Source organism: Coturnix japonica, unplaced genomic scaffold (assembly GCF_001577835.2).
Source record: "Coturnix japonica isolate 7356 unplaced genomic scaffold, Coturnix japonica 2.1 chrUnrandom2461, whole genome shotgun sequence".
Lineage (NCBI taxonomy): Eukaryota > Metazoa > Chordata > Aves > Galliformes > Phasianidae > Coturnix > Coturnix japonica.
Window position 1 is genome coordinate 2,605 of NW_015440932.1, and position 14,796 is coordinate 17,400.

Here is a 14,796-nt window from a genome sequence, read left to right on the forward strand (position 1 = left end):
ATTTCACTAACTATGATATGGGAATGCAAGGTAACACAATGTAATACAATGTAATTGAGATTGTAGGCAAGCAAATCGAGTGAAATAAGAGACAGAGAGAGGTTTCCGGAGACCAAGAACCCTGCTCTGCAGTGGAAGGTGCACGGCTTTGAAGATGCCAGCAGAGAGAGAGAGAGCGTCCCTTCCGTGATGTATTTCCCTCTCAGGCCGTAAGGTGCTCTGGGCCGTGTAGCTCCTCTTCTCTGTGCTCCACAGGATGTCATGAGGTGGGATACCAAGAGCAAAATGTACCAAGGCACCAAACAGGCCCCACAGGCCGGACAGACAGCTTCTAGCCTGGCAGGGAGCCTCAGGCTGGATGGGTTTTGGCCTGGTAGGGACCCTGGCCTGCAGGCTTTTGGCCTGGAAGGGCTTCCCCGGCCAGCTGGCTTTTAGCCTGGCAGGGCCCCCCTAACTGGATTACCAGCTTCAGGCTTGCAAGGTCCCCCCAGACTGCCTGGATGGCTTTTGGCCTCTCAGGCCCCGCAGGCCAGCCAGCCATTTTGTTGCCTGGCAGTGAGCCCCGGGCAGGCTGGATGTTGGCCTGGTAGGAATCCCCAAGCTGGCCAGCCAGCTTTTGACCTTGCCAGTGTTTGCTGGCCGGCGGCGGGCTTTTGGCCTGGCAGGGCTTCCCAGGCCTGCAGGCTTCAGGCCTGGCAGGGATCCCGAAGACGGCCTGCCGGCCTTTGGCCTGGCAGACACCCCACAGCCATCTGACCAGATGACTTTTGCCTTAGGGCCTCCCTGGCCAGCTGGCTTTTGGCCTGGCTGGGCCCACTCGAGCCACCCGGCTGGCGTTCGACCTGGTATGGCTCCTTGACCCGGCTGAGTTTTGGCCTGGCAGGGCCCCTGGTCCAGATGGCTTTTGGCCTGGCAGGGTCCCCGTAACCAGCCCGCCAGCTTCTGGCCTGGCAAGGCCCCCACAGGTCAGCCAGCTGGTTCTGTCCTGGCAGGGATCCCTGGGTCTGCCGGCTGGGTTTTGGCCTGGTAGGGCTTCCCTTTCCAGACGGCCAGCTTTCATCAAAGATTTGACATCTTCCTCAAGGCCTGAGTCCAGCCAGTCTACAGAGCCCCAAGACATACCATCCAGGCTGCCACTTTTGGCCTGGGGCTCACTCCAACTTCTGAAGCAGAGGACATGGAAGATCAGGTCTAAAAGGGCCTGCCCAGCCAGCCGGCTGCCTTTTGGCCTGGCAGGTCTCCTCAGGCTGTCCGGCTTCGGGCCTGCAGATCCCGTCTTGACCCCACAGGATCCCAACCCCCTTCCCCTTGGAAGGCTTCAAGGAAAGCCAATCTCTGGGATCCCCCAGACAAAGCACTCCCTGCCCGGTAGGGTCGCAGCAGCAATGGACTCACAACAGTGACACAGAAGATCCATGCCGGGTAATTTATTGAGCATCCTAACGAGGAACTGACAACTTCCAGGCACAATGAAGGCACTTTCTGACATCAAGTCGTCAGCATGACGGGTAGAGTGCTTTGGAACAAGACTTGTTTCCACATCGCCTCCTTGGAGATCAGTTTGGGCAACGGCTACAAAAGGAAAATGGAAAACATAGGGTCTGGTTAACGTTTACTCGCAGCTTGAAGAGCGAAAGACAATGAACCTTCACGCGCGCGGAGTAGATACGTCATGGCAGAACGGCGGCGTCAGCACGGCAGCCAGCCTCCCGGAGGGTTCTTCTGGTCCGCGCCTCCGAGTCGAGTCACTGGCTTCGCATTTTAGTAGATCATACGAGTCCCTCTAACCATTAGTCGCCAGGAAATTGGCCGCGCGCCGGGAGCCCAACATGAATCCAGCAAGACTGTGCCCAGAGAATATGTCACCTAGTCACCCATGTTGTGGACGCTCCAACGTCTGGGGAGACAAGCTGCTGTGTAAGGCAATGGGAGAAGCTGGGGAGAAGCCAGGTGCAGGCGGCATTGTGAAGGTGGAGCGCGGCACTGGGTCCTGCATCCTGAAGGAGCATCTGGTAGAGAGCAGACGCATCTGAAGGATGAGCTCCGGCATGGCTGCTGCCAACAAGGAGCAACCCGCTGGTATAAGGCGGAACAGGATGAACTTCTGTGGGGACGGCCCCACAGTGAGGCGTACCTCTGGACCGATACACATTGACACTGAAGGTACGTGGGCCCACAGCCCCCATGGAAGCGGTGCAGAATCCAGTCTTGGGACGGAGATAACACTTTCCATCTGCCACCTCACTCCTGCCTGGCAGCAGTAGGGGTGCTGGGAAGCAGCAGATGCAGAGTGTGACCTGATTTTCCTTTGCCCTCCAGAGCGAGTGTTTGCCGGTCTGGAACTGCAGGTCGGGTGGCCGCCTCCTGCCTACCAAAGTAGCAGCTCCTGAATATCGTCGAGAGAGGATAGGTAGAAAGTTTCTCGAGCCTGTTAGCCTTCGTGTGCAGGTTGCCTTCTCGTTTCCTTCCCTGTCAGCTTAGGGTGCTAGGAGATCCCTACTGGTGGCTATCGCTTCCTGCACGATGAAAACTTACCGTGCAGGGAACTCACCCCGCACCTTCTCTTCTGTGGGGCATCCGCAAACGGGCTTTCTGCATTCGTCACAATGCTCAGCATAGTCAATACAATTTGGAGTCCTCCGGTGGCCCATTTATAACTAAAGTATCTCCTGGTGTTTTATGCCATCTTGTTGTTATCTTCAAGTAATTCAGACTGCAGGGCCCATCCAAGTCTCTGGAAGCCTCTGGATCCCATGGGGCTGTTTCTGCCCTGCCTGCTGTGCTGCATTTGGGAGGGCTGAGTGAAGGAGATGACTGTGCAGCCCCTTCCCAAAGCCATTCCCTGTGCCCTGGCTTGTGTCTCTGAACAGTGGGAGAGGGCTCCTAAGCTCTGTCCCTACGCTGGATCAACTCCAGCTCTTTCTCCAGCAAGCCCATAACCCTTCCACACCTTGTTTTTCTTTCACTTGCAGGGAGTCTGGATTCCCACCTTCGGCTCCTTTGACATCATCTCCAGAGAAATCACGACTGCAAACGTGACTCTGCAGTGGCCCGTGTTTCAGCTGGCTACAAACCTCGTAGCCATGCACGGCCTCCAGTCCCACGGGGAGTCCCTGCCAGGTAGGAGGGGGGATTAAACCTTTGCTGGCTTCATGGAGGGGGCAAACAGGGCCACCGCCTCCATCCTCCACCTCTCCCTCTGAGGAGCGTGTCCAAGTATAGGGCCGTTCTGGTTGATGCCCACCAGAAGCAGTTCTAGGGAAGAAGCTGTGGAACAGCAACCGTATCAACTCCGTCCCTGGCGTTTTTCAGCCTACAGGAAGCTGGAGCCCCTGAAGCGCAGCCAGGTGGCCGCAGATGCCTCTCTGAGCTGGCACATAGTGCAGGCTAGCATCCAGAACACTGTGTTCCTGATATCCAGCTGCCTGAAAATTGGGGAGAAAGTTGCCATTGTCCTGAAGGACATTGGAGTGATCTTCATTGATGGAATGACCTTCCAAATGAAGTTCTACTATGACTTCCTCCAGAAGCTGTCAGGGAAAGAGAACCTCAGAAAAGCTGTTCTCAAGGTGAGCTGTAGGTTTGTTTGTGGACCGGACAGTCCCGTGAGCCTTGCTGTGCCCACACACGGCCCACCAAGACCTGGCCATCTGCATGGGCTGTGCAAGTGCTGTGGTGCTGTCAGCTCTCCCTGGCTTAGGCTCCTCATGTCCCCAGTGCCTCAGCTGTGACAAGGATGTCTCACATCCCTCTCTGTTCCTCCCCTGCAGGCCCCCTGGCTGATGAAGATGGTGATGTCCCGGGTGGCACCAGTGGCCTCCCTGTCACCCTCTGGGCTGCCTCGTTGTCTTTCCAGAGTGAGTATGTTGGGAGCTGTAGCTGCTGCTCGATGCAGCATCTCAGCTCTCATTCCGCAGTGCTTGTTCCTTGTGTCCACGGGGTGTCCTGCCCATGAGGATATCTTGTAGAATCATAGAATCATTTGAGCCAAAAGGAACCCTGAAAGAGCACCTAGTCCCCACTCCCCTGCAGGGAACAGGGACACCTACCTACCCCCAGATGAGGTAGCTCTGAGCGTGCTCCAGCCCGACCCTTGAACGCCTGTCCGGGCACCCAGCACGTCTCTGGACAAGATGTTCCAGTGCCCTCACCAGCCTTCTGCCAGAAACTTCCTTATTTCCAATCTAAATCTTCCCTCCCTTCTGTTTGAGACTGTTTCCCCTTGTCCTATCCCAACTGACCCTGCTAAAGACTTTAGAAAGGTGTGGCCTTCATGCAGCATGAAAATGTGCCTGTGAGCACACAACCAGAGAGCAACTCAGGCTGGTGGTGCACTGCGTCACAGCAATGACTGTCTTCTCCTCTCTTAAAGGTTTCAAATGGAGTTGGTGCCCAAACCACCATCCTTGCCACGCCGCAAGTCCTCAGGAAGCTTCCCTGCTGAGAGGAAACTTAAGGAAGGGGACACTTTGCCACCTCTTGCCCAGGGGCAAGAGAGGTAAAACAGCTTGCAACTTCTTTCCGCGGCACGGGCAACCATCTTGAGATGGGAATTCCCTCGCTGGCCATCAGCCAAAGGCAGTGACTTGCGTTGAGGCTTCACGCCAGCTGAGCGCAGCCTCATCTCATGAGGAACTGTAGGCCTTGCCAAAACTAAGATGCTGTGTGTGATGTGCTCCCATCCCTGGCTGTGGCAGGAGGATGTCGGGATCTTAGGCCCTGCCCTCCCCCAGTGGAAGGACCCGGTCCCCAAAAGTCACCCTGTCAGCTCATTATCACCACCCAGCTCTGCTTTCCCAAAGACAACATTGCTAACGCAGTCCCAGAACAGAGCTGAATTGCGGAGAGGAGGAGTGGGGCCAGAGATGGTTTCAGGGAGGCTCTGAGGGCAGTGCAGATGGCAGCAGTGGGGGGAGCAGAGCGGCCCTCTTGGATGTTTTGGCAACAGGCCGGAGCACCCCTTGTGAGTGAACCAAAGGGTTTACGATGAATCTCCTCTGTCTTCCTAATTCCAGGGAGATCTGCTGGACGGCCAACCTACGTCAGGTGCTTGAGCGCTACAAGTGTAGATGGAGAGCACTTAAGGCGGATAAGGTACCTCCTGCAGAAGGAGAGCTCTAAGTCCAGGTGAGGCCAGAGGCTCTGGGTTGGGATGTGCATGGGGGGTAGTTTACTGAGCCAACGAGAGCCCGTTCCCTAACCCCAAATGGTCACTGTTTGTGGCTGCCCAACGGTGCTGAAGACAGCACCCAGAGTGCTGGCATGGGGAAGCCAAGGGTCCTGGCTCAGGCTTGCAGGATGCAGCCCTAAAGTCATCACCCACTCAGGCAGACCCCTCTTGCTCTGTCCTTTCAGACTGCTGCCAGAGATCCAGGCAATGCCTAAAGCCCCAGAGCAGCCTGTGAGCTGTGAGATGCAGGGCCAGGCAGGAACCGGAAACCAAGATGAACTTGGCCAAGCACAGAGAACTCAATGTGTGAGGTTCCATTCTGAAGAACAGGCAGCGGAAAACGACCACCATGAGGGTGCACGGTTGAAAGTGAAAACCAAGACCTCACACCCTCGGGGCATCTTGAGGAAGTCACCATCTTCCAGAAAAGATTCCACATCTTCCTCAGGGCCTGAGTCCAGCCAGTCCATGGAGACCAAAGGCAGACCTTCCAGGCCGGCACTTCGGGCTAAGGATTCATTCAAACTTAACCAGGAGAGGATGAGGCGAGCACAGGAGGAACGTGAGAAGGAGACCAAAGACAGACCAACCAGGCTGGCACTTCGGGCTAAGGATTCATTCAAACTTCACAAGGAGAGGCTGAGGCGAGCAAAGGATGAACGTGAGAAGGAGACCAAAGGCAGACCATCCAGGCGGGCACGTCTAGCTCACGTTTCATTCAATCTTAACGAGGAGAGGATGAGACGAGCAAAGGATGAACGTGAGAAGGAGACCAAAGGCAGACCACCCAGGCGGGCACATCTGCCTCAGGTTTCATCCAGACTTTGCAAGGAGAGAAAGAGGCAAGCGCAGGATGAACGTGAGGAGCCAGCAGCATCTACATCTCCTGATGACTCCAGGCTGTCTGAGGAGTCCTCCAGTGACAGCTCTGGATGGGTGCCACCCAGAAATAAACTAATATGGACTCAGAACAACATACACCCGCACACCCCCTGTTCCCCCAAGGCAATGTGCACAGTTCCCTACCCAGTCTGGTGAGGTGCCCAGGACAGACCGAGAACCACCTGAGACTGCAAAACAGATGCGTGAATACCATCTGCATCATATCTAAAACGAGACCAGGCTGCCCCAGGGCCCCATCCAACCTGGCCTTGAACATCTCCAGGGATGGGACATCTACAACCTCTCTGGGGCATCTGGGTTCCAGAATCCCACCCACTCTCTCTGGAAATAATTTCTCCCGGATATCCACTCTTAACCTCCCCTCCCTCAACCCAAAACCACTTCCCCTTGTCCTGCCATTATCTACCCTTGTAAAGAGTTGGCTCCCCTCCTGTATGTAAACTCCCCTTATGTACTGGAAGGGCCGCAATGAGGTCACCCCTGTAGCCTTCTCTTCTCCAGGCCAAACAAGAAGATCTAGAGTGAAATGTAGAGGGGGAAAAACAGCCAATAAAGCTTTATCAAAGGGCCTATCCCTTATAAATCCCCAAAATGTCTGTGGAAGTGTCATTGCTTCTTTTTACGGCAGCTCTTGTGCTGGTGGAGGGGAAAAGAATTGCGAGAGGGCACCAGAACAACTGATGATGCTCCTCATAAGGCCTGTGCTCCAGACCCTTCACCAGCTTTGTCGCCCTCTTTGAACACACCCCAGGCCCTCGATCATAGAAGGTCAGGTTGGTCAAGCTGGATCTGCCTATTTTGAAGCCGTGCTGGCTAGGCCTGATGCCCTGTTCCCCCGCATGTGTGGAGTGATCTCCCTCAAGACAATCTGCTCCATAACCTTCCCCGTCACCGAAGTCAGGCTAACAGGCCTGTAGTTCCCTGAGTTCTCCTTACAACCCTTCCTGTAGATGGGAGTCATACTGGCAAGCCTCCAGTCTTCTGGGACCTCACCAGTCAACAAGGAGTGCTGATAGTTGATTGAAAGCGGCTTGGCTTCCATCCATCCAACACATCCATCCATCCATATCTCAGTCCATCTATCTTTCTATCAGGGCTAGTACTGTTCTACCCCTGCCCTGGGTTCAGTGTATGATCCATGCTGGTGAGGTTTGGTGTGCAGTGTTGTGAAGGCAGGGGAAGTGGAGGATGAAGGAGGAGATCAGAGCTGTGCGATACAACAAAAATAAATGCTTATCTCTCAGTATCTTCTGGAATCTGAAAGCCACACTGTAACTCACACAGCGTCCCTTGTCCACAAGGTAAAACAAATAGCCCTGTGGGGGAACAGCCCTTACCTAAACCTGAAGGGGAGGCGGATTTGATCTCAATGCAACCATTCAGGTGTGAGACCTGAACTACCTCCTTGGTACAGCCTCAGAACCTCAGTCTGATGAAAACCAAAGTGTTCCCCTCTCTTTGCCTAGTCTACAGCCTCCAGTGACAAGAACTACTCACACACTAAAGCATTTTCTCTCTCAAGCCCATTAGCTTGTCCTTTATGCTTGAGAGCTACGGACAACTTATCTTTGCCAACATCAGAAGATAAAGTGGCTGTTCATGTTGGCTCAGTGAGTTGCAGAAATAGGAAAAAAATGACCTTCTGTGTCGTGTGTTCCTCCCAGAGAAAGCAGGAACAAAGGCTTGATGTTCTATTTGCAAACCACTACACGTGTAGGTCTCACAGTGCACTGGTCCTGCAAACCAGGACAGCCTCTCTCCTTCCACATCCCCAACGCAGATGCATCCAGCAATGCCATCTTTTCTCGCCCACGGCCAGCAGCCCAAATACTGAAACCTGCTGGTCTCAGAATGTTTGAGCAAGGGCTGAGTCACTGATGAGAGTCAGTGCTGAAGTTAGCACAGAGTGAGTTCAGTATGCTACGGTTGATTCTATTCTCCACAAATTTCCTCAGATTCTCTTCTCTTGCTGATGACTCCCTCACTCCTTATCTCAATTACCCTTATGTCCCTTGTTGTTTTTTCTTTTTTATTCTTTACTTTGTATTATTCTTTAAAACTCTTTCTAATTCTCATATTATACATCTTACAAGGGAGGGGTGGAACATCTTCTAACTTCAACAGCCACAGTGATAACGGGGGACATGATAAACCATTGATGCTCACATCTGATCAACACAATCTAATTCTACCAGTACATGAATATTTATCAATTGCACTGAGATCACCAGCGTCCACTCACCTTTCTATCTCTTTTGGCTTTCTCATGACAACTATGTGACTAACACAGCCTACAGAGAAGCTGAACAAGCCATGATGCCCCAGCACAGAGTGTCATCACACACATCTCTTTACATCAGACCAGAAGTAACCTAGTGTTATTGTGGTCTTTTACTACCAACCCCACTGCATGTGAAGAAAAAAGGAGGCAAGCTGAAAAACTACACGAAAAAACACTTTCTTCATGTACAAGAGGAATTCAGGTTGTCTGCGTTAGGTATTAACAATGCGTTGTTCCAGAAAACCAACCCAAGAGTCCTCCCAAACACTCCCATTGTTCAGAGCATGCTTGTGCTCTTCCTACTATTTGTAGGAGCAGGCACAGCACTGCAGAGGGACTTTAATGTAATGTCACAGGTGTGACTGCCAAGGTTGTGAGCAGGAAGGGTAAAATGGGGAAGAAAGCCCACTAATGTATCTTCAGAACATGTTCCTGGTGCTAGAAACAATCTTACCAACAGAAATGAATGGACACAACTTTGTGGTGCGTAACAGCTGACAACACATCTGAACTGAAAGGCAAAATAAGACACAACTATTTTCAGTGGGATAAAAATATGCAAGAAAAAAAAATCACAAGGAAGGAATTGTTGCAGAAAGGAACCAGGTTGAGACTCGAACTCATGGATACTCTTTGTTGATTTTATTAACAAGCTCAGTGCTCAGTGACACATGCATACAGAGCTTGGGTCACTCCTAGTGAATGACAATCAAGCTTTGCAGAAGTCCTATACTTATATGATTAGGTAGACATTACATCACTTATGTTATTCATTCTCGTGATTAATCAATATATCTTCAGTCCTTCTTACCCGCTGTGTTTCATCCTAGGCCCAGGCTTCATGCTTCACGTGTTACTCTTCTTTTGAACTTGTCCAAAAATTCATTATCTTCTTTCATCCGAGCTATCAGAGCTAGACCAGTCCATTCCATCTGTCTTATGGTTAAACTATACATTTTAACTTATTAACTGCTAAATAGCGATGTCAACACTGTTATTGTCTACCTCTGCTGTTTTATAATTTCACTATAGTCTATCACCCCTACATGGGTCATGGTTCAGGACTATACAGGGAATACATGAGTAGCATATTGGTTGAAAACTTTACCATTTTCCCTATCGGTATCAGAAGAAACTTTCAGAATCAAAATTCCATCTCCAGAGGTGAGGGAGCACATGGTTACGGTGTTGCCCCATGCAAGGAGCATGGCAAGAGCCAATACCACACTGGTGCCTTGCCCTCCAGAAGCCCGTTGGCTGAGAAATCTTGCAGTCAGAGTGCCTAAAGGCCAATGATCCATAGGCAGGTGGGTGAGCTGGCAGAAGGCAAAGCAGGCTTGCCCATCAGACAGCCTGGCCAAGGCTTGATTATTTCCACTGAAAGCTTTGATGGAATCGAAACCTTTCCACTGAACATTTCAGTTCAGCCTAATCAGCATTTCTGGATGGAAAAGTCTTCCGAAGGAAAATTTCCTTCCAACTCATTTATTCCCAGGGCAAATGAGTGTGGTGTGGGTGTAAGGCATGGTCATGTCAGAGAGCTGGCAGTTGCCACATCCTTTGGCAGGCAAGAATCAGCTCCCTCCCCAGTATCAACATACCATGCCATCCTTAGCAAACACCAGACACTGATTTTGGCTATGATTTGGTGCATCCGAAGAGATAGGCTGGAACAACATGCAGTCAAGAACCATGGACTTCAAGTGAACAGGAAATCCAGTCTAGGCATGGCAAAGTGTGTGGCCATCCATTGTCTCTTTGGCTGCCTTTCTGTCTTTTTTGTTCCCCAGAGCAATGCATTCCAGAAATGCACAACCTAATAACTCTGACACCAGGTTTAAGTCTAAGACCGCCATCATTGCAACTGTCAGCTTGTGCCACAATATTCACCAACCCACGTCCAAGTGTGTGTACAAACACACAGAGATATCCATAGACAAGGATATATTAGTCCTTCTTTTGAGCAGGTGTTGAAATTACATGGCTGCTATGCTCAGATGGACAAAGTGGGGGTTTCTGTGTGTGTGTGCTTCTGTGCAAACCTCACCTTCAAAAACTCAGTATCTTTTTGACAGTAAATAGGCTAATCCCCAAACTGAAGGATGAGAGAAGGGCCCCACAGTAAGGGAGAAAGCAATGCCGTGTCCCATGCTACCTATGCACAAACTAGAACCAATTCAGCCACACAGACAGAGCTCCCAGGTTATCAAGCAGCCCTGCAGATCTCCATGTGCAGGGTTGTTATGCTTTACTCGTTTTTCACAATTTTTCACTATTGAAATTTGATGGTAACTTTTTGGCACATGCAGTGAGTTCCAGCTGGGTAAGGTGCTGCCTTACATTTCCTGCTTGTAATCTGAAGGGGTCTAGTGGATGAAGGGGCAACTGGTGGCTGTCTTGGCTACCATGACCACAAAGCAGCATATTTAAGTGAAGGACACTGCATGCTGTGTAATTCATGTTCTTAGGGAGCCCGGTGCTAAATGATGTGTAGGTGATTCAATTTGGGGTCAGTGTTTTATACACAGAAGAGCAACTCCCTCACCTCAGTCTGTTGAGAGTCAGCCCCCAGCACTGAGGATGCACCGACAGCCCCAGCATAGACTGTAACTGCGAGCAGATAATCCTGCTAAAGCCTGTAAAGGTGAAGGGAGAGCTCTTTGTGGTTCTTTGTGTGATCTGTGAAATCAACACACCATCTCTTGTTTTAGGGACAGAGCCCATGCGTCCATGCAACGGTGCTGGGCAAGGTGGGAAACGGAAAGCCCATGCAGGTAAGAACCTCTTGTGAGCTGTGGTGTGGGTACCTGCCTCTAAATAGGGCTGCATGAAGGGGTGCGTGTGTGATGGAAGAGTGAAGAAAGTCCACTGCAGATCTGTGCTTACTGCAGAAATGGCACCATGCTGTAGCAGCAAAAAGGCAAGTGGTAGGAACTACACTTGAAGAGTGGAAGTTGGTGGTTGGCTGCGCTCAAATCTTCCTCCCAGGAGATGCTCTTCAAGTATTTCTTGTTCCTTTCTGCCAGAAGCTGACACAAGCGGTCTTCCAGCCAAGCGCAGCCTTGCGGAAAGTCTGGGGAGGACTGCAGCCTGTGACGTGGCACCCAAGAGAGGTACAGATGCACAACAGGCATCAGGTTTTGATGCACTGTCTTTCTCGTTAGGCTTCATTTCCTTTCATGGGACTGCTGTTGCTGTGTGCTGGTTGAAGTCTTCATCCCTGGAATTTCATGTCCAGATTTGAAATGGAAACCCACATTTCACCAAAGATCCTATGATCCGATACAGTGAACAATCAAGATTTCCTAGTATTGTGGCCCATTCTGCAGACTGAAAGTAGCCTTGGGCTCCCTTGAAGTCTAACTGCTTCTCCTTTCTTGATTATAACAGACGGAGGACCTAAGTCAAATGGAAAGATCAACATGAAACCTCGTCTCCGGGCTGGAGGGCCTCCTCCAACAGCAGGTCCCAGCTCTGGGAGAAGACCTTCCCCAGCTGTGTGCCCTCGCTCTGCCTCCAAGACCCTGTCTGGATGTAAACGCAGGGGCTTGGACGAAGAGCAACAGGCAGCAGCGCAGTTGCCTGCTAACAAAAGAGCCAGGGGCCAGAGCACAGGCAGTGTGCCGGCCCCAGCAGCACACCCTGGGCCTTTTCCACCACGGAGCTCCAAGCAAAGAGGTAAGAAGGTGCTGTGGCACCGTCCCGGTGAAGTGCTGTCCTTATCAAACACATTGAGTTTGCTTAGGGCTTGCTTTACCTTTTCCTTCTCTGTGGAGGGGAAAGGAGTTGAAGGCTACAAAGTCCAAAGGCAGCGAGGTGCCAGAATACCTAAACGCATCTCTTTCCATTAACTTCACAGTGGTCTTCTGTATGTCCCCCTGGAAATGTCTGAGAGGCTTCCTAGTCCCATTTGCTTTGTCTTTGGACTGCCATTTGTTTTCACAGCACCCATGTTTCTGCAGTTTTGCTGTTAACAAAATGAATTCATTGGTATTCTTGCTTTATAGAAAGAAGACAACGACAAAAAGAAAGGAGAAGGGAATTGAAAAAGGCTTCTCAGAGAGCTGCACATATAGAGGTGAGTCCTTGGTGAACACAGACACACATTGTCTTGTTCTCAGTGCCTCCAGACATGAATGAGATGGTAAAATCCTGAGGGAAGCAATGGAATAGAAAAGCAGCCAGCTGTGTGTTTGAGGAAATGACACTGTCAGTGAGAGCTGCCATGGGGAGCTTGGACGCCTTCCTCTGGCTTGAGAAGGATGTGGTTGGTAACAGCCAGAAGGTTTTGCTGTGATAAAGAAGCTTGCCATGTCGGGCACTGCAACCTTTGAAACAGCCTTCCCACAACAGAGCATGAATCTTACCATAGGCAGTGTGTCCTGGGAAGTAGTGTCAGTGACCTGAATGAAAGGAACATGCTGTTCCACACGGGGCCATTCTGGATGTTTACTGGTCAGAGTTTCTTCATGAGATCTCCCTAGATTGTTTCTGTCCTACTTCTACGCTTGCTTTGTTTCTTTCCAGTTCTCTGCAGCGATGAACAGCCTTGCAGAGATGATGCAGAAGCTGCAGCTGAAAGACTGAGAGGAGAAACATCACAAGGCAGCGGCTGCAGTGCGCGGTGTTTCAGTTGCTGCCCAACTCAGTACTTGTAGTTTGATTGCAGTCAATCAATAAACCATCACAATTAGAGATTCACAAAGAGCGCACAGCCTGATTTGTCCAGTGACACTCCATGAGCTGCTGCGTACCTGGCTGGTACTTCTATGCAATGTGGTATGATGTGAATTTTGACACTTACATCCCAGATGGAATAGTTAGTTTTACAATGGCTAATTTCACAATTGCTAATTTCACAGCAGCTAACTTTACAAACACCACAACATTCAATCCGGTTTCCAGGCTGTCTTCTCAGATTGCTGCATGCTTTTCAAAAACTGAGCCAGTGTTCATACTCATGTTCATATTATCAATATCAATGAATGTACTCTTTTCCATTTGTTCTATGCGGAAGTCTCCTCCAAAACCAGAGAATGCTGATTGGCAGGGAATATGGAAAGGTTTAGGAAAAATCTTAGAAGCGTGGGGACCCACAGTGTCATGGGATTTCACTCTTGAACACCTGAGGGACCCTGAGAAATTAAGTGAGTATTTGAGTCAGAGACGGTGCGGCTTACAGAGATCTAAGGAGGTAAACCTTATTTGGGGTTTGGCTTATGCTTACCATGCTCTGTATAATACCATTCTGGAGAGAGAGTTTCCGATTTGAGGTTCAAGCCAAAAAAGAAAATCCCCAAGTCAACTCTGATCAGTCACAGGAGGCATCAGTAGCAATATCAGCTGCCCCTGTGGAAGGCAAGAAATGGAAACGGGTGTCCTCACGTCTAGAATGAAAAGAAGGAGAAGCAGAGGAGGAGGCAGAAGATCCATGTGCTGGGTCTGAACCAGCACTGAGAAAGGCAAAAGGAAAAACGAAGAGGCATGAAGAAGAGAGTGATGAAGAGGAAATCTCTATTACCATTCATCAACCTCTGAAGATGGCTGAATTCCAAGGCTCAAGAAAGGAGTTTACATGGCATCAAAACAAAGGTCTCCTTGCCTGGTTGATTCACTGCTGGGACAGCAGGGCCCACAGCTTGTCTCTAGATGGTAACAAAGCTCACCAACTAGGAAGCATTGCCTGAGACCCAGCTATTGACAGAGGGATAAACAGATGTTTGGATGGAGCTGCCACCCTTTGGGAGCGAATGTTAATAGCCGTGAGGGAAAGGTACCCCTTCAAGGATGCTCTGAAGCCTCAGATTATTAAGTGGGATACCATCGAAAAAGGTATCCAGTACCTGAGGGAAATGGCCGTGGTGGAAATGTTGTACAACCCTGATCCACAAGACCGTGATCCTGAGAGAGTGAGGACCAAGCCTAGCATGTGGCAGAAACTCACAAGTACAGCACCAGAAAGATACGCACAGACACTGGTAACAACGTTTGGAAGATACGAGGAACAACAGAGAAGACCCCAAGTTTTTGAACTGTTTATGACACTTCAAAACTACAAACAGCAGCTCCCCCCACTGTGCGCTGCAATTTCTGCCATCTCATGAGTAGAAGACTGACTGGATGAAATGCATAAGAAACCGTTTCCACCGACTAATCGTAATGATCCCGTAATAGTATCAGAAATGACTGATGAAGGTCAATCCCCATACGGGCCACCAGTTCTGCTGAAGGATCTGATTAAACTAGAACAGTCCTGCTCCTCACCTGTATCATCAAAAGTCTCAGCTATTAGATGCACATGCTTTCCAGAACTGATTCTAATTGAGTTGCCTTTGGAATTAAAACCAGCAACATTTGTATAAATCTACTGCTAAAAAGCACTACTTCTTTTCAGTGTTTGTGATACAGCAGTGTCTACAGTAAAACATTTGCATGGGTGGTT

At 50.3% G+C, this 14,796-nt stretch overlaps 1 protein-coding gene and 1 long non-coding RNA gene across 2 annotated transcripts; both read left to right on the forward strand.

Moving 5' to 3' along the window:
* The first annotated feature begins 2,048 nt into the window (after nucleotides 1–2,048).
* On the forward strand, nucleotides 2,049–4,502 carry LOC107307919. The gene is given in 6 exon segments (XM_015851411.1): nucleotides 2,049–2,163; nucleotides 2,941–3,120; nucleotides 3,313–3,569; nucleotides 3,771–3,833; nucleotides 3,835–3,857; nucleotides 4,373–4,502. Coding segments are annotated over 6 exon segments (768 nt in total).
* Nucleotides 4,503–11,991: 7,489 nt separating this feature from the next.
* LOC107307918 lies at nucleotides 11,992–13,098 on the forward strand. The gene is made up of 3 exons (XR_001552551.2): nucleotides 11,992–12,032; nucleotides 12,362–12,432; nucleotides 12,882–13,098. It is a non-coding gene; the product is annotated as an uncharacterized LOC107307918 (long non-coding RNA).
* The last annotated feature ends 1,698 nt before the right edge of the window (nucleotides 13,099–14,796 follow it).